General features: G+C 38.1%; 2 protein-coding genes across 7 annotated transcripts; both read right to left on the reverse strand.

The window, feature by feature from the left end:
• Window positions 1-1,113: 1,113 nt before the first annotated feature.
• On the reverse strand, window positions 1,114-2,971 carry LOC135614764 (NDR1/HIN1-like protein 10). 2 transcript variants are annotated; one of them, XM_065112475.1, is made up of 4 exons: window positions 2,858-2,971; window positions 2,349-2,432; window positions 2,197-2,260; window positions 1,114-1,888 (listed from the first exon to the last, which is right to left on the reverse strand). In XM_065112475.1, coding segments are annotated over exons 1-4 (762 nt in total). In that variant the 5' UTR covers window positions 2,860-2,971; the 3' UTR covers window positions 1,114-1,276. The 2 variants fall into 2 exon arrangements, with proteins under 2 accessions (XP_064968547.1, XP_064968548.1); XM_065112476.1 differs by lacking the exon at window positions 2,858-2,971 and adding an exon at window positions 2,579-2,679 and having other exon boundaries at window positions 2,205-2,260.
• On the reverse strand, window positions 2,507-18,576 carry LOC103987685 (uncharacterized). 5 transcript variants are annotated; one of them, XM_009406060.3, is made up of 15 exons: window positions 18,202-18,576; window positions 14,246-14,648; window positions 13,974-14,151; window positions 13,752-13,891; window positions 12,582-13,368; window positions 11,040-11,140; window positions 10,673-10,817; window positions 10,523-10,591; window positions 10,358-10,403; window positions 8,386-8,828; window positions 7,192-7,271; window positions 6,098-6,233; window positions 5,174-5,366; window positions 3,084-3,166; window positions 2,857-2,988 (listed from the first exon to the last, which is right to left on the reverse strand). In XM_009406060.3, the coding sequence occupies exons 1-15, from the start codon at window positions 18,299-18,301 to the stop codon at window positions 2,869-2,871; spliced, it is 3,024 nt and encodes a 1,007-aa protein (XP_009404335.2). In that variant the 5' UTR covers window positions 18,302-18,576; the 3' UTR covers window positions 2,857-2,868. The 5 variants fall into 5 exon arrangements, 3 of the variants coding, with proteins under 3 accessions (XP_064968545.1, XP_009404335.2, XP_064968546.1); XM_065112473.1 differs by having other exon boundaries at window positions 2,507-2,988; window positions 10,523-10,817; XM_065112474.1 differs by having other exon boundaries at window positions 10,523-10,817; window positions 18,257-18,576.
• Window positions 18,577-18,719: the final 143 nt, after the last annotated feature.

Raw genomic sequence — 18,719 nt, forward strand, 5'->3', positions numbered from 1 at the left:
GGGAGTATAAAGAAGGGATTTATAATTATTTTAATCTATAATTTAAATTAATTTTTCGACCTTATTTATCATATTTTTAGCCTAATTCGGTAATTCCGCGTAGCAAAGGAAGCACCAATGGAAAAAGTAAATAACATATTTAAGATAAAAGTTTTAAGTTGCAAAAAGCAAAAGCATTAATACAAATGTTAAAAAGACGAGATTAACATAAGTTTTAAGCTCATTTTTAGTGGGATATTAAGAATTACAACAAGGTTAGTGGAGGCTCAACTTGGGTTTTATATTATTCTATAATTTTTTATACGTAAAATGTCGATCTAACTAACTACAATAAATGAGAACATTGGAAACCTGAGATTGCTTAAAGATTAAGATCAGAATTAAATTAGAAAAAAAGAATTAAAAGCCAAAAAACCAAAAAACGAAATTGTCGGTTTGGTCGCAAGTCATCATGATACAAAGCTACGGTCAGTTGGATTGCGATGTCCACTTATCATTGCTTGCGTGTATCGATGTATCTACATTCGTTTGGCTTTACAGTGTCAGTGTCAACAATAAAGTCCATCAAAGCGATCACTTTGCAAGACTATTCCAAGGATTATGTAATTGCTTAGCAGTTTGACCTCTTCCTGTAGTAGTTAAAAGTCATTGTCGAACAGGGGAAGCAGTCTAAAACAGTGGAATCACTGAAACAGATAAAGAAGAGAGAGAGAGAGAGAGAGAGAGAGAGAGAGAGAGAGAGAGAGATTTAACAACAACAACATTTGGGAGGAATTTAATGGCTTCAGGAACGAATCCATAAAACTGACCTTAAATCTTTAATATCAGATGCCTTGGGTTGACCTTCGTCAGTGTTCATGGTTAGGCCAATACGGAGAAGACAAACTGGGTAAACATTTCCTATCGAGATCAACCAAACTTGTCTAACAACATGAATGCCAGAGGAATCTCTGGACCCAAACAAACCTAAAGTTAAAAGGACCCTGACACACAAGTTAAAGCTGCATCAAAGATCGAAACTAAAAATTAAATTATGCGGCTTTCACGATGAGACTTGCAGCTCGAGGAATCTCTGGTCCAGGAAGAGAAAAGCATTTGGTGTTCTCATGGACAAAAAAGAACGACTTCGGAGGAGTCAATGAATTGATATCATAAGCAAGACGGAAACAGATCCAAACAACACGCGGCCTCACATGGCCTCTTGCAGCCAACGACACAACACAAGAACGAAAGATGAATGGCTTCCCCTCACCAAGGGAAATCACAAGGCGGTGGATCAACGGTCGCACTCCGAGAGCCGGAACGTGGCGGACATGCCGCCGTCCTGCGGCACCAGGGCGCGCACCTTGCAGTCGAACACGGGGTTGAAGTGGCCGATCTTGATGAACCACACCTTCATCCTTATCCTGGCGCGGAGCTTCACCTCGAAGTTAAAGTCCTTCTGCTCCGACTTCTCTTTCCCGTAGAACACGGCCACGGAGCCGGCGTCGGTCGCTTTGCCGCCGAACTCCGGGCGGAACGCGGTGGTGTTCTTGCGGTGCTGGTAGAAGGTCGGGAGCGGCGCCGTTTGCAGCAGAACCCCGTGGTAGAGGGCGGCAACCACCAAGGAGTCATAGTAGATGCCGACGCGCTTGTTGGGGTTGCGGAGGGCGAGGCCGACGGTGAGGTTGAAGAGGAGGGCGGTGGAGTTGTCGGCGAGGCTGAACGACATGAGCTGGGCCTCTTGGACGGAGGCCCGGGGGAGGCGAGGGTGGAAAATGAGCCACCAGATCAAGACGACGAGGCCGAGGGAGATGACTAGCTGAACAAGGCTGCAGAGGAGTTTGCAGCAGCAGCCGCCGGAGGTGTCGCGGCTACCACGGGAGGAGTTCGCCATGATGTTTGGTGCCTGACGGAAGGAGAGATCAAGCGAGGGAGATCGAATTTAATGACGATAACAGAAAGAGGATTCCTCTTATATACGGTAATAGTAAAGGAAATGGATGGTGCATGTTTCTGAGAGAAAGAAGCAGCCGGGGGTTTTGGTATAAAAGAAAGACACGATCCCATTGGTCAACCCGGTCACGCGGCAATGATCAAGTGGCACCGACTTGTCTTACCATCGATCTCCCACCGTACAAATGCTACTAGTTGACACGCACGCAAAATATTCTATGATTTCTATTGGAGGAGGATCATTCTGCTAATTTTAATTACCTTCTCACCTCGACATGGCTCGGATACGCATTCCAATTGCAGTGCAGGAGAGAATTCGAGCTCACTTCATATAATAAAATTGAAATTTGTGTTAAAAACAATGCATATAATAAAATTGAAGCATATGAAACATATGCAGTTTGACTCTTAACTTGTAGCCAAGCAGCGGGATGTAGATAAGGTGATGGGAACCAAAACGGGCCCCTTCGTTCGGTAGCAATTGCGTAGACGCCTTCCTATTTCCGATGAATTAGCACAAAAACAAGATAAGGTTAATGATGTGTTCTTAAAAGCTTTACAAGGAAGCAAGTTGAAAGCAATCAAAGAATAGCTTTGGATCCTCCGTCTCAGCAATTTACAACAGGAGTAACAGGCATCCTACCTATACAAAGATCTTCTAGGATTATTTCTTTATCATATCGCTCTCAGAACGTTAAGAGGATTCCTAATATACATGGCAACTTCCTGATTCAAGATTCTTTCCTGGAAGCAGAAAGTTGACATAAAAAATGTCAACCGAGTGTAAAAGAACAAAGAAAAAGCATAACTCTGGTGAACCAGACTGCAACTAGGAGATGATTCTGCATGTTGAGGTCTGGTGGCAGCTACGTGGATGGTATGAAACATGCCACTTGCAGCAAAGAAAAGAAGCAGAACTCACATTGATCATTCTTAGGACTGTTTACGTGCCTTGTCATGAATGTCGAGCATCACATCACTTAATTCTGGAAAGACTGAAACAAGCACCATTTCCAGCATACTATATGCAAGCTGCTTGATGCAGATGGTAGACTGCACACATACACAGACATACTCTTTAAGGTGAAGATACAAGTCTATAGTCCCCATGTACCAGTGATTATATAAGAGAGATTGAATGAACCTACCTGAGAGAAATAGTAAATATCCCTTGCACAGCGCCGATATTGATTTGATCCAATTAAGCTGACTAATGCTGTCGGAGCTCCACCTGAAAAGAATCCTTTTGTTCAGTAGAAATCACAAAAATTGAACATAGAGATCAACCAACCTAATCACAATCTTTTCTTTCATGAATAACTTCTATTATGAAATTTCTAGAATGTTACTCTGTCACTTGTTAGATACAGCCATCCACCAATTAAACCCAGACGTGCTTAGAATCCATGCTCGAGGCAAAAAGAAAAAAAGAAAAGAAAATTAATGCCCCTAATCTCATACAGGAGATACAGAAAACATCGACCTTGTAAATTTGTGATTCTTGAAACTTTGTATTGTTAATTAAAAACTAAACCAGGAAACTCAAAAATATCGGACCAAATGCAAAGAAAAAAGATGTGAAATAAATCAGGAAAAGGCACACATTAGTTAAAGATCGGACCACAAAAGAGAAGACCATGGTGGTTACAATCTGACAGCTTACAGCAAGAGCACACCAAGCCAACTGAAAGCTATACAGAGACAACATTAATGCAGTAGCAAAAAAGTCATCTTTTTAGGTGCACTCAAGTGTCATTAAGGAGAAGCGAGTATCAAATCTCAAATTTCCTGCCGTGTCATATGTGGAATAAAAAAGGAAGAAAATTCAAGAGGCCTAGTCTTACAAGAAAATCTTGGATAACACTCTACAAACAATTTGCAATAGTAAGAAAAGCATTATTGACAAGAGAGAAAGGAAGAGACAAAATCATGTTTATATGATTGTGACAGGGAGAAATCAATAAGTAGGAAAGGAGAAGAATATAAGAGTAGGAATAATCAAATTAAATCCCTTGCGTCCGAAGTGTATTAATTATTTCAACAAATTCAGGAGCCAATAAATTGCATTTGAAGGCTGAGCTATCCCAAAAACTATTAATTGATCAATGATTGTTTGCGTCTTTGCGATTCACAAGAGAGTGCCCTGAGGTAAATTTATTCCACACATGGGCAATTAATATAGTTTACCTGCATCTCGCATCCTATGACAGCCACGGCAGGAAAACCAGCTAATAAGAAACCAACTTCAGATACAACATTGTTTATTTCAGATCACATGAAAAGTTCTAAAAGCAGATTTGCAACATAGTGTTCAAAGAGGAGGTATATCAGAGAAAGCAGTTGTGGAGAAAAGAAATCAACAGAACTGTCCAACGCCTAGTACTTGCTGGTACAAAACTTGCTCTATAAATAAGACATGCTTTGATATTCAAATGATCAAAATTTTAGGCAGTCGAACTAGCCATACATGAATTTCTATTTTGCTCAGAAAATTGGCCTCCTAAATGGAGATCTAAGATCTTAACATGGCTTCAGAATCCCTTGCCCCCCATGCATGACATTTCATTCTCATCCAAAAGATTGAATGAACTGTGCCCTTAAACTGTGTCCATCAAGTGACCATGATATTAACTATGTGCATCAAGGTTAACTTATTCATTAGTGATCGCAAAAATTTTGAAGGCCAAAAACATTTTCTTCAAGTGTCCACAACCATAAAGGAATTGGTTTTCGACACAATGCTACAAACACATCAAAGACAAGAATTATTGAATTTTTAAAAGCACAAAGATAAATGCATCAAGCAGATTATATTCAATTGTAAACTTATTAATCAAAGCATCCATATGAAATCCATCAGAATGACAAGAAGCAATAGACTGAAAAGCCATCTCTTACTCTAGAATGCTTAAGGCATGAAGTTTAGTGCTTCTACTTATCCTTTGGTGCTACATGTGATGCTGAAATTAGCATTACCCAGCAAATTCTTAACAACATTAAAGATCATTGGACTACAGGATATAACATCAGAATAAAGCATGTCCACGTTAAATGCTGATTCAAGCTTTAATTTTAAACAGTTATATGCAGAAATTTATGCATCAATAATAACAATAGAAGAAACCAAACCAGTGTGGTCATAAATTAGTCACAGACATGTCAACTATAATCCATCAGCAAGGAATGCAACAAAAGGAGCTAGCATCATACAACAAATTGCAGGGAAACAATGTCTCACCAAGTAGCATTTTCTTAACATCATCTGCTCTGCGAGCTGCCTCGAGTTGGGCCTCAAAAGAGCTTGGTCTAGTGACTTTATCACCATAAGAACCACTTGTACTTTGAGACGGTTTCTGATCAATATTAAAATCATCAAGCTCCCCTTGACTGCTACCAAGCCTAATGATGAATGTACCATTAGGCCAGAGAACCTGCTTGGAAGTGAAGTAGCAATGAAAAAGGAAATCCAAACATTTGATTACATATGTAGAAGTAGGCAGCTGAATATCAGCCAACAAACTGGTAGCTAAACCGTAGAAAGTAAATTAAAATTTTCTTATCCTATTTATACTTATTTTAAATTATATCTAAATATATAAAGAAAAAGAAGAATCATAGATATATAAGCAACCAGTGATATATGAGGCAAGAGACAACAACGATGAGCCATAAAGTCCCAACTCTTTAAAGTTGGCTATGTAGATCTTTTACCATCACTATAAGGCAACATCTTTAGTAAAATTGAAAGCATTTAAATCTGCTTTATTGTTTCAAGTAAAGTCTTCTTAAGTCCCTTCAATCTCACCTTGCACCACTAATACTAATCAATACACATCGTCTAACAACATCTATAGGTCTTATTTTAATATGTTCATAGTATCTTATAGACAATTTTCCCTCAATTTATTCTCTGTGATCAAGCTGGTCAATTCAAAAAATATGTATTTAGCATCCAAAAGAGTGTGAAATAAAGGGCTCAGGCACTTTTTTTTTTATCTAGAGGATTGTTGTTGTTAAACTAAACTACAAAAAAGGACACAAAGGGCACAGACTTTGTATTTCCTAGAGGATAGGTATTGTTAAACTAGAAAAAGATGTTTCCAAACTGGAAAAACACAATACCAAATACTAAAAAATATCTTTAAAAAAATTGTACTCTTACATCTTGAACCCATCGAATTCCTTGAGCAATAACATCATCCCTCCTTAACCAATGGATTTGTCTTAATATCCAATCATCAATTGCATCCTCCATTATCAATTGCAAGATCTGTTTTGAAATCCAGTATACCTGTCTTCTGCAGAAATAGGTAGGGCTCAATGTTAATATTTTGCCCTTCAAGATAATGAAGCTTGAAATTTTCTACCACAATGACTTAAGTTGCAGAATTTTTCCATGAACAAAGTAAGATGCTTAAATGTCCTTACACAACAAGTATTGGGGGGTAGTCAGCAAGATGAAAGGGAAAGAACATCCATACGATGAATAAGCAAAATACATGGAAGCAAGAGTTCATTATAGTCAAAGTCAGGTAGGAGCAGGATAATCATTCCAAATATGCATTTCAGTGAAAACGTATCGACAAAATACTGAATGGTGACAGAGTACATTATAATAAGAAAAAGAAGAATTATATAGGAATGAAATTCTTTGGTTGCACCAGCATGACTGCACAATTCTGTATTCCGTATCTTCCATGAAGCTTTTGCATAATTTTGAAGTTAATACTCTTTCACATGCTGCCATAAGTTTAAAACAGTTATAGGGTGAAATCAGCATTCGAGTCAATTTCTTGTTCATAGCTCTCTGTGTTTTATGACTCTAGATCCAAATTTCTTAGGGATATTAATTCACAACATAAGGTTTTCATCACAGCAATGCTTTACTAAATGTCTCACCAGGTTTATGACATAATAAGAGATAATAATAGATATGAATGGTCAAATGATTAATTCTTTAGTTGCAAGTAATCGCAGACCCATAAATAAGCCATACTTCTAATAACCAATAATAAAACAACTACACTTCCCATTTTCTTTGATTAAAAATCTTGATTATGCTTGTACATAGTCAAGATAATAAAATACTACATAAATGCCTGTACAAATACTACATAAAACTAAGGCATGCTGACAATGTTATCTCAATAAATATAAGATACATAATAATTTTAGTATGATGAGCAAGATATAGGATTTGGATTTAATTATCTTCATTAGAAGAAACAAATCACGTAATTACCATGTAAAACACACCTTAGCCAACCTCTCCTGTTCAGTTGAAATATTTTATCGACCAGATTCAACATTGGAACACTCACATTTGGTGGTGCCCACTGAAAAAATAGGCAAGAAAACACATATGAGAATAACTAGGATGATTAAACCCTTACGGTAATAAGTCAACAAAGATACAAAATATTATTTCTTGTTTCTAACGGTGAATAGATAACACTGTAAACAAGCAAAGTGGTTTACAAGCCAGCAATCAATCAATCCCCGAATCAGAAATCATGAAACCAACAGCTAGTAAAAAATGTGTCACACCATGCCGTTTTTCAGGAAAAATGACTAGAAATTTCCACCATATTAGTCAAACTTTCAAAATTTGAACTACTCATGATTTGAAAAAAGAAAATTCTTTGTGTAGCCTGCAAAAGACAAACCTGGTATTGAAAAAATAGTAATAAAAGTAAAGCTCAAGAAGACTACATGGACTCCACTGCTTGAATCTGGTTAAGGTTGCAAGGTCAATCCTTATAACCAAAGTTTTGGATGAAGTACCTATCCAAATGATGTCAAAAATACATACCCATTAGATATCTTTACCTGCATTTTGCCACTGGAACACTTTTAGAACTATTAGCTGCTGTAAAATATATCAGGTGGTATTCAGTGAATGCTTAGAAGGTGTGCATTGATGTTAGGGTATGTGATCAAAGTTCAACTTGGAAAAATAATCTCCCTGCTTGCAGGGGTAAGGCTGACCCTCCCTGGACTCCACAATAACCAGAGCCTTGTAAACTGAGCCTTGCTTTATTTTCAGTATTTAGTGGATGCTAAAAAATATTAGTTCAATGAGTAATAATTGTTATGCTAATGACTCGTTCACCTTTTTAATCTTTTGCCATTTATATTCAGATCTAAAAGAAGAGTGGTAGCTAGCACAAGAAAGGTTTAGCTTATTAATAGGGTGTGCTGCACATGAATACCTTATCGAATCATTGAAGTATCACATTTATATCTTATTTTAATATAAAATTCATACTATATAACTATCTTTTTGTTTTCTGTATGTTGCATAGAAATTTTGCTTGCACATACTAATCAATTTGATAAGTTTACACAGAAAGCAACTAAAGAGAGTCCAAGTAAAAGCCAGATGATGCGATGCAAGGAACACAAAAAAAATGAACATATGCCAAAAAGAAAAGTAAAAGCAAGGTGCACCTCAGGTGGCATGCCAACTGGATCTTCTAAAATATCAGAGGCTAATGAATTTTTTGAGACATCCGAACCAATCCTGTCAAACTTATCTGATTCTTGGATCCGCTGAGATTCCAAACTTGAATATTCTTTGATGCGATTGAAAACACGAGGTGGAAAACTTTTCGAGTTTAACTCATTGTCCGAGTGCCATCCATTATTTGCAGCGGTAGATCGGTCATCATCATGTGCTTCATCCTCAGACAAGCTATGCGAAGTTTCCATGCTACTAAATCCAGAGATCTGTTTACTTATCTCATTTGGATTCCAGGACGATGACAAAACCTTGTCAGCGACAGAGGGAGAAGTTGCATGAGATGGTGATGTACCAGCAACTTTCAATGTAAGACCATCAGAAGACCCTTTAAACTGGCGAAATACATCATCCATAGCATCATCCACATTGACTGTCAAAATGACAAAAAGCAATTGAGATAACTGGAACAAGCATCAGCTTAACTTGATCTATTGAGAAAGATCATTTGACGAATACTGTCATAACATGAAGTTGGCTTCTACATGATGCAGGGCAAAACCTTTGCAAAGATTAACTATGTACTTGCGATTAAACCACTACTTGCTGCATCAACAATGGTTTTGGTCAAGGACTGCTGGCACTGCCCAAAATGGTAAGGTACAGACAGTACATACCGGCCTGAGCATGGGCTGATACACGGACCACACCCATTTCAGGCAGTCTGATTCAAAAAATAAAAAAAAGTGGTGGGGCCCTATCCAACTCAGTGTAAAAAAAATTAAAAATAAATAAATTAGGGCTCGCAAACGATGCCGTTGCTTCCTAGGTAAGCTGCCGCTACTGCTGCTCCTCCACTGTTTCCTCTTTTTCCTTCTTTCTCCTCTATTCCTCCACCACCCCTTCCTCTTCTCCCTCATGTTCTTTCTCGCCGAAACACTAGTATGCACTGGCATACCATGTGTCAGTACATCAGTACTGACTGGCATGTACCAATCCAACAAATCACTGAGACCGGTTCAGTACCCGAAACGGCAAACCTTGGTTTTGATAACTTGACCGACCAGTATGGTACCGAGATACCAAGTGATAAACTGACTTATACTGTTCGATACCACTGGAAAAAAAGGAAAAAGTGGTCAACTCAACAGTGTCAAGCTGTATGATTCACCGCCGGTTCTTGGTTAAACTGATAAATACAAGTTGGTATTGTACCAGTCAAACCAATATTTTAAGCATGGATACAGCAATTGTTCAAATTGCAATTTTTGAGAGAACTTGAATAAAATTTGAAGCGGGCCCTCATTCTGATAAACTGAGCAGCTTTGACAGATATCATATATATTTCACTGTTATGTGGCGGGATAACTGCACATACACATGCTGAAAATGAAAACAGAGTGAGCTCAACTATAGGAAACTAATCACAATTTGTAGATCTATTGGAAACCATCCTCCAACAGCATAAAAAAATCTGAGATTGCCTTGAAAGAAAGTCTCTTAGACCCTCATCTACTGTGCATCTTTTTGAACAGTAAGATAGCAATGTTTTCATCATTGCATGACATGTTCATCATTGTAAGATACTAATCTCTAAGAAAGGACAGATTGTATTACATGTTCATCATTGCTAAGCAGCAACTTTAACTTAAGTTACTGAAGACATACAAAATCAATGCCAAAAATATATACAAATATAAAAAAATTTCACAAATGAACTGGAAAATAAATACTTTTTTTTTTAAATGGCATGAATGACTTTAAAAAAGTGCAGCCACCAACATAGAGGTTCAAAGCTCTAGCGCAGTGTTAAAAGAAAAGAACTCAACTGTTAGAAAAGTGAAGATAACGAGCAACTGAAACTGAAGAGAATAAACAGCACAATCATGAAACAATATAGTAAATCTTTCAACAACAGAGAGGAATGTAAAAGCTAATCAACAATGAGAAAATTTTTTGTACCTGCCAATGTTTTCACCAATGATGTAGATTTTCCACAAGAGTAGTTCTTCAAAGTTGAATAATTAACAAAAAAGAAAGATCAATATCTTGAAAACATGCAGGAGTGTCTAAAACAAACATGTTTCCAAAATGACAACTTCTGCGTTGTATCTATGTAACTCATACCTTTGAAGAAACACTTAAAAAGTCCCACACTTCATGTTGCTCTGCAACATTAGCAATTGACAAAAGATCCTGCAAAAGTAAAATGGAAAGACGTCCAGACAAAAGTGCAGACCAAACTAACAGATTGCAAGGTGAAGGTATAAAACATACTTGCAAATATTTGTCAAGAAGGATACACCGCTGGTGGACAAAATAATCATCAATGCTGGATGAAAGAAACCTCTTTGGAGGTAAATGCAAAGAATAATTAGGTATATCCTTCAGATGCCGGTGCAGACGCTCAAAATTCCGATATCTGCAATTCAAAGAATAAATATAAAAAGGAAAAAGATTTGCAAATTTTAGGTTAGTATCTACTTTCTTAGTTATTATTGACCCTCTTCAATAATATATTATAAATGTTGTTACAAGCTGGCAATCTACTATCATGTATTAACATAAGAATCATTTATGAACTGTAATAAACTCCATCAATAAAAATAGTAATTGTCCAAAAGACACATAGGTTAAACCATGCCTTCTTTTCACAAACCAGGTCTTGTTCTCCAAATCTGTTACAGCAATTGAATAAACTGCAAAAGATTTCGATCCAAGTTTTTCAAAATATGCTCCAACAACCTGCAGAAATATTTTATGGGCCAAGTGTCAGTATATCATTAACTAAGATTCCAGCACGTAGCATGCTGCATACAGTCTCAAACCATATCAGCCAATAAGTGGGCTTAACTACCAATTCACATAGTATGAAATGAATAACTGTGTCATTTTGCAAAGCAAAGGTGCACAATAGTTTATGCAGGTAAGAGCTAGTTATTAGACAACCAAAGAAAGGATAAATGTATCTAGAAAAAAGGGATTTCAGAGAAAGTACAGGGTAAATGTGAACATAAGGAACCAAAAAAGCCACAGAACTTGAAGTCTAAAATTTAATTAACATTTGCAAGAAGTTTGTAAGCTTGCTTGAAGAACTCGAACATAGTCCTTTGCTTTACCATTTACAAATTCCCTTTAGTTGTCACAACCCACAAGATAGAGCAGTAGTAACATATAATCCTCAGCCAAGAATGCTAATAATACTTGCTAAATGTAGCAAAGTGTATATTTATTGATGAGTACGATCAAGCAAAGAACATAAAGAGATAAAAATATCGCTCTCAAAGATCACCAATGATTGCCAAGAATAAGTTAACAACAAAGCACTATAAGTCAGTAGTTAAGGTGGAAATAGGTCTTCTATATAGTCACAAAGATACTATAGGTGGTCCTGAAAGTAGAGCCATCACCATACCCCAGCCATATTGTGATGCAAGTGCATAATAAGCAGATATACCCTTGGGCTGTCAAGTCAAATTACAGATATTATTTGAAACAATTTTAGCAGGAGAGGAAGTTCTCATGCAGCTGGGCTTTTGAAATTTCAAATCTAACCTAGGAAGGTAGAAAAAACTTGGATAGATTGGATTGGTAATTTCAATATTTAATTAATAAATTATTGAGATACTAGATTAGAGCATTTAAGTTGACTAGGAACATATGAATAAAATAAACAGGAGCTTTTGGATTAATATATAATTAGGTAAATATACATGAGAAATTTTGATTGGAGAATCCTGCCAAATTTGAGGCTAAAAAGATCAATACAATCAAGAAACATATAGGTGTAATACAGAATTTATTATGGTTTATAGAGATAAATTTGAACTCAATAGTTAATTTTTTCGTGAACAAATTATATAACACTTTTATATTGCAAATGAATTTATAGCAATATAAAGCCTTTTCATGAAAAATTGGAAGTGAGGTTTTGAACTTGCACGCAAGGTTATGCTAGTTATGCACCAGCGTATTAAGGCATTTGCTAATCCATCTGGGCCTGGCACAAAGTGCCAGTGATGATGAGCTTGGTTCTAGGCCAGTACAACTGTGATAAAGAATGTGTTAACCAGCTGCTACAGCACTTAAAACCATTATTTTGGCTTTCTCATATCGAATTGCCACAACAATTTAAACCATTAATTTTTTAAGAAGAAAACATAAAATTACAATAAAGAATTCTCACCCGACATTTGATCTTAGGAAGATGCAAGGATCCTTCACTATGGGAAACCACATCGGAACTTTGCGCTTCCTTATGCTTGGCAATATCTATGTGACATTTCTCCTTGAAACTAGTCCCATCATCACTTTTGGTTTTAAATATTGAATCCATATCAGGAGTGCTGCTAGAACGTTTCAGTTGAATGTTATTATTACTTTTACTGGCATGTTTTTCATTTCCATCAATGTTGCCCAACTCCATGTATTGCCCCTTCTCTGGATCATAGGAACCATGATGCTCATTGTTTACCACTCCTTGTGTTAAGTGAACCATATAGTTCTCATCTATACCTTTTATACTTTCACTCATATAGGTCGCTAACTCCTTCCCTGCACTGCCTGCTTGGACAGTAGTGTTTATGCACCCTGGAGTAGTGTTCACAGATCTTTGTGGTGTCCCTGTTTTTATTAGATTGGCAGTCTTCTTTTGGTAGTTTCTTCCTTTAGTCCACATATTCTCCAAATTCTCAGGAGCAAGAACTTCAGTTCTCCTTTTTGTAGTAGCCTCCAGCACCATGGCCCAGTCTGCTGGTCGAGGCGGTATATGATTTAGAGAATCTTTCTGTGATACATATGGGTGGCTATGCTCAGAACCATCTGTCAGTTTTTCCCCACCACTTTGAACTAATCCCAATTGACAACTTTGAGTGTTTTGCCCAGAATGTCTAAGCGACCTATCAGATGTGACCTCCATGTTGCTGCTATCTTTGTTGTTGAGAAACACGTATTCAATTAGTTCATTGATATACCTGAAAAAGTAGTGGTTACATGAAGTTAACCTTTTCCATATGAAGGGTAGAAAGCCAGTCACTGCGAAGGCTTCTTGGTGTGGAGGACCACACAAATTTGTGGTTTCATGTGTATAAACGTACCACTGTACATAATTCCTTAAGTCATATAAAGAAAATCAAGTGTCCTTTATTACTAAAATTGTCTGCATACCATTCCAAAATGAGGGGATAATTGGCGATCATATCAAGGCACCAACAAAGAAAAGATAATGTTACAAGTCAAAATACATTCTGCAAGGTGAGTGACACCAAAAAGAGGATTCCCGTTCCAATGTCTTCTCAAAAAATTAAAGAAACAATTCTAAAAAACCATAGACAAGTTCTGATATTAATTAGCTTACCCAGGGCTGGCAAATTTCATGACAGGTTGCACAACCAAGCAGGTCAACAACTCTCGGCAGAGACACCGAACTAATGGGCATTGAGCCTCTCGTGGTTTCAAGGCTAAGGATAAAACTCCTCCAACAATACGTTGAAGTACCTAGAAACTAACAATACATGAAACAATGCTTGCTTGACATAATAATGTAAAAAAGAATGCATTTCCAACTTGATAACTATACCTTGTATTCACTTTCTGGTGAAAATAAAGCAGGATGAAGTTCCTTGGAAGCCATTAGATGACGCTTCAATTTTTCATCCCTTTCCTCCGAAGATAAAGTTATCATAACATTCACACCTATCTCAGACTGATTTTTCCTGTAAAGGTCAAGCTGATTCCCTACCAAGTCAATGAGATCCCTGCAGGAATAAAACTAGGCTACATTAGTTAGACACAACTATGAAAAAATCACTGAGAAATTGTTAATGACTAGCAAAGGTAATCTGAGATCACCTTGTTAACAAGTCAACAAGGTTGATTTGTTTAACTCTTCCTGATATTTCACCAAGTACATCAAGCACAAAGGAGCGTATTAGTTCCGGAGCCTCCTTATCAGGAGATATAGATGAATACCAGAGATCTATGACAAAGTCCTGCAAAATTTTGTTAATAAATTCCTCAACAGCAGCCTCGACAAGAGGTGAATCAAATTTCCTCTTCCATCTTGAAGTGGGCACCACAGTAGAAAGGCGAGAATCTTCAAGACGCAACTGCTTCTTTTCCAAATGGGACAAATATGTTTGCTTAGGAACTGGCCGCACCCTCCAACGGAGCTCGACATCATAAGAAAGAACACGAAAGGCCACAAGTATGAGAACAGAAATGGGGACATTTGTCCACATCGATTTGCTTGTATCTGTGAAAAGCAAGCAATAATAGCTAATAATGAAAAGAAATTTTCCATTGTCACACAATAGCAAAAGGAAAAATAACAAATCAAGTATGTGAAACCGTAAATCAACCGTAGCAAAAGAGAAGGTGATTCATGCTTGCAATGTTGAACAAACCCAATAACAATTCGTTCAAGTCACTTGTATTGCCTCAAGCACTGATTTGGAAACATGAATCATCTTTGAGTTGATGTGAATGTTTAATAGATAAAACAAATAAAAAAATCACATTAATCTTTCAAATTGACCCAGCATAAGGATAAAAAGACACTCATATATAAGAACTAATCCCATTTTCTTGCTTGTTATCTGTGGAACTCATAAAAACACATGACTTACGTCCTTCATATGAATAGCACTACTTTCTTGTCTGCACCATTAGTAATTCATGAGAAGGTGATCTTGTGGATATTCTATTCAGAGTGAAAATTTCTGATATCAGCATCTCTGTCTACATTAAAAGGTAATTTCAGTTTAATTACTGCAGATAGGTAACATCCAAAAACACTTAGAGAAAACCAATGATTTCTCGATCACATTGACTCAAAAGCATCACAGACTAGATGAGACTAAAAGAAAAAATTATATTGGCTCCAGATGACTCCAAATGAGGTGCAACAATGTGCTTTGTTGGATCTGGATCAGACTTATCAAGCCAAGGTGTTGTGCTGCTAAGGAGGCAATCTCCAAGGTGAGTCCTACAGAACAGAGACGATGGCTTGGAAATGTGCCCGGCAGGGTCCTCCAACAATCAAGTCAAAGCCTAATCTAAGGTATGGGAACCAACAGAGATAGAGAATCTAAAGAATAAGGCACAAAATCAATGCCGCTTTTACTTGAGGAGGTCACCTTTTACAGTGAAGAACCTCCATAATGGTCTAGCCTTCGTGGCAGGCTTCTTGTATGGGTGAATGAAATGGTTGATTGTGGCAAATGGTTATGCTCAAGGTCAACTGTAGCATGACCATGTTGGTGATGCAATTCTGGCTTATCAGTGATGTGACAATACATCGGTGTAGATGCCACATATTGCTTTTCCCTTAAATGATCTAGAAAGCCTACCTAAACCCTCTCATTACATTGTCCCCACCATATCTAGAGTTGAGATCAAGCCAACATGCCAAGGGACAATGCGACAAGCTGGTCATCTCTGGGATGAATGACACTGGTTGTTCTTTCCAAGGTGTTTGAAATGTCCATTGTTGTAATGTTTTGTTCTTGAAGCTAGAAGATTTTCCTCATTTTTGAGGCAAAATTGAATCTTTAGGAAATCTTACGTTATCACTCTAGCTAGGCTACCCAACCATAGTTTGTTATGTGTTCCTGAAGTTAAAGAGTTTGTGATGTGCAAGGAGATAAAGTATCGCCTGAACATATTTATAAGGAGAAAGCCTCATTTGGCTCTAGCATAATCACTTGACCCTCTGAGAGTCAATCTTCCCCTCGGGGTTTAAGTGGTCTCCACCTAGAATCTCATTCAGAAATTCATGCTCCCTATGTTTGTTGTTCATTATTCACATTGGTTTCCCTCCCAAACCTTTTTATTCCCCTCAGCTTTCTCCTCTTGTGGAACTTCCTTGTCTTTTCTTCTTTAGTCACGTTGAGTCCTTGCACCAATTAAGTAGATTTGATCGAGGTCATAAAGGGCATAGCCCATCTCAATTAAGTGGCCCCATGTCATGCGTAGGGAAGATAGATGGGACCCCGGTAGTCTTCTGTTTTAAAAGAAGGCATATAACTGAAAAGGACCTTGGCGTATTAGGATAGTCTTCCACATTTCCACAATCCACACCCTTTGGGGCTCCTGGGTCAAACGATCAACCCTTTAAGGTTACATGATGAAGCACATGTCTATCATTGGACTAAGCATTGGGGACATGATATGATCCAAGAGAGAAACTTGCCGGGTCTTATTGAACCTTGGATCTCTAAATTGTGATATTATGTCACATTATCAAGGCCTCCTAGTTGGAGATCCACGAGATTTTATGTACCTGCCATATCCACCAAGTCAGTGAAGTACAGGTCTGTCACCAACCCAGGCATGGTGGCACGTGAGGTATTAACCACTTCATCGGCCCGCATGATCTCATCCTTTGGGGTGAAACCCAAAGGGAACCTCGAGGAGAGGACCTTGTGGGATCTTTTCAGAAAATGGCTCTCCAACTCCTAACTGATGTTGGACTTCACCTGTTACTTAAATGATACATGTGTTGTTATCTGATCTTACTTTTTGGAAAGCTAATCAATGAATAAAAGGTATCAGATTTATACTACTGTCCTAAATGGAATATAAGGCATAAACACCGATTCTACAGCCCTATTATTGCTTCCTAATAATTTCCTGTCCTTCCCCCATCATCATCACCAAAAAAATACCCTTCTTACTATGAAAATTTGATTACATTCAATTAGCTTCATTAGTTGTCTATATCAATCTCATCATGCAGACTCTTTGTGGATCCAGAGGTTTTGTACTTTTGTATAGATCTGAACCCAAGCTCTGATGAAGCATAGAATAAACAGAGATCAGGTCCAACCTCTTTGCCATGGGCCACAAAATCCAAGTCCTGATGGGTGGCTTGTGCTAACAAAAGATACCTATCCTACTATTTACTAAAGGAACCATATGTTGATAGAAAAAAGGACTAGAAAGATTATTCTAAGAAGATAAAAGAGAAATTATAACCATAAAATGCTTCACCTATTCGTTAAAGATATCCACCTTCGTTACTGAAGATAATACAGTCACCTCACTTCACCTATCTCAAGCACTAGCATATTCTTCAAATGTCAAGCACCTAAAACAATGCCTCCATGTACAAAACCAAAAACTTCCTGAGTCACAAGTGAAGGCCCATCTCAACTAGCATATTCTTCGATAGTCAAGCAGCCAAAACTACGTCTACATGCATTAACCCAAAAACTTTCTGAGTTAGGAGTAAATGCATTTTGTGCAAAAAAGACCAACAGATTTGGCTAAGTAGAGTTTCAGAATGTCAACAGGTTAGCCAGGATTGACCGCCTAATATAACAGTCATAAGGCTCTGTTGGCCTAAGATAAATGCAGCCACTACACGTCTCTTAAAACTTATAGAAGAACCTCAATATCCTAAACGCTGCCACTCGCTTTGTTCCTTTTCGACAACCAGAACACCACCATCGGAGAAATTACTTCAAAGAAAAAGAAATGATACTACTAACAAGCACTAGAGACGCATGGTGAACGAACATGCTAACTCGAGTCGTGGGTTTCCTTTTTGTACAAATGCATTTCTACTTCTTGAAGCGAGGAGTGCCCGAACCAGCACAGTCATGAACTGGCTCCCAGATGTTCAAGAACTATGGCGCACCGGAAAAGAAAGATATCGTTTCATAAAATCCCTTGCGTCTTGCATACCATTCATGTCAAGATGCAGCTTCAATTCAAGAACTATTTCAAGAGAAACCGTAATGCCTCGACCGAAACGAAGCATGTGACAAAGAAGCAAAAAATATCAAGAGGCAGGCAGTGCGTACGCGACAAGAAATAGGAGATGGCGAAGACGCAGATGGCCCAGCAAACCGTCCGAACCTTGGCCTCCTCGATCAGATCTTGCAGCGTCTCCATGGCCCTCATCGTTCCGACCGCCCGCGAGATGTCTCCGCCCCGCCCCGCGATCCCCAAGACGATCGACAGAAAAGCCCAAGAAGATTGGGGGTTTCTTCTTCAAACCCTAGAGAGGCGCCTTGAGGGCGCGAGGCTGGCGCGGGAAAGATCGTCTCCTCTTCGCCGCCACTGTGGCCGTCTTTGACGGGGAGAAAGAGAGAGACAGAGAGAGGGGGGGGGATGAGAGAGGAGAGACGGTGATGATGAGCTCCTCCGCCCTGTCGTCGGTTGGGCTTTCTTTTAGTTCTTTTCGATTCCTTTACCTGACACCCGCATTCCTTAAAAGAAAGACGGAGATGACGACGTGTTCCCCGTAACGGAAACGGATACACGTCAACTTCCTCGCATGAAATTTGCAATATATCAAACTTACAACAAATAATAATAA

This window comes from Musa acuminata, chromosome BXJ2-6 (assembly GCF_036884655.1).
Source record: "Musa acuminata AAA Group cultivar baxijiao chromosome BXJ2-6, Cavendish_Baxijiao_AAA, whole genome shotgun sequence".
Lineage (NCBI taxonomy): Eukaryota > Viridiplantae > Streptophyta > Magnoliopsida > Zingiberales > Musaceae > Musa > Musa acuminata.

Coding starts and splice junctions, on each gene's coding strand:
- LOC103987685 (XM_065112473.1), bottom strand. CDS start 18,301: ATGAGGGCCATGGAGACGCTGCAAGATCTGATCGAGGAGGCCAAGGTT. Junction 14,152..14,245: donor CTTGTTGACTTGTTAACAAG/GTGATCTCAGAT, acceptor TTATTCCTGCAG/GGATCTCATTGACTTGGTAG. Junction 3,167..5,173: donor TGTTAAGAAAATGCTACTTG/GTGAGACATTGT, acceptor GATTCTTTTCAG/GTGGAGCTCCGACAGCATTA.
- LOC135614764 (XM_065112475.1), bottom strand. Junction 2,261..2,348: donor ATCCCGCTGCTTGGCTACAA/GTTAAGAGTCAA, acceptor TATTATATGAAG/TGAGCTCGAATTCTCTCCTG. Junction 1,889..2,196: donor AGCCATGTCGAGGTGAGAAG/GTAATTAAAATT, acceptor TCCTTCCGTCAG/GCACCAAACATCATGGCGAA.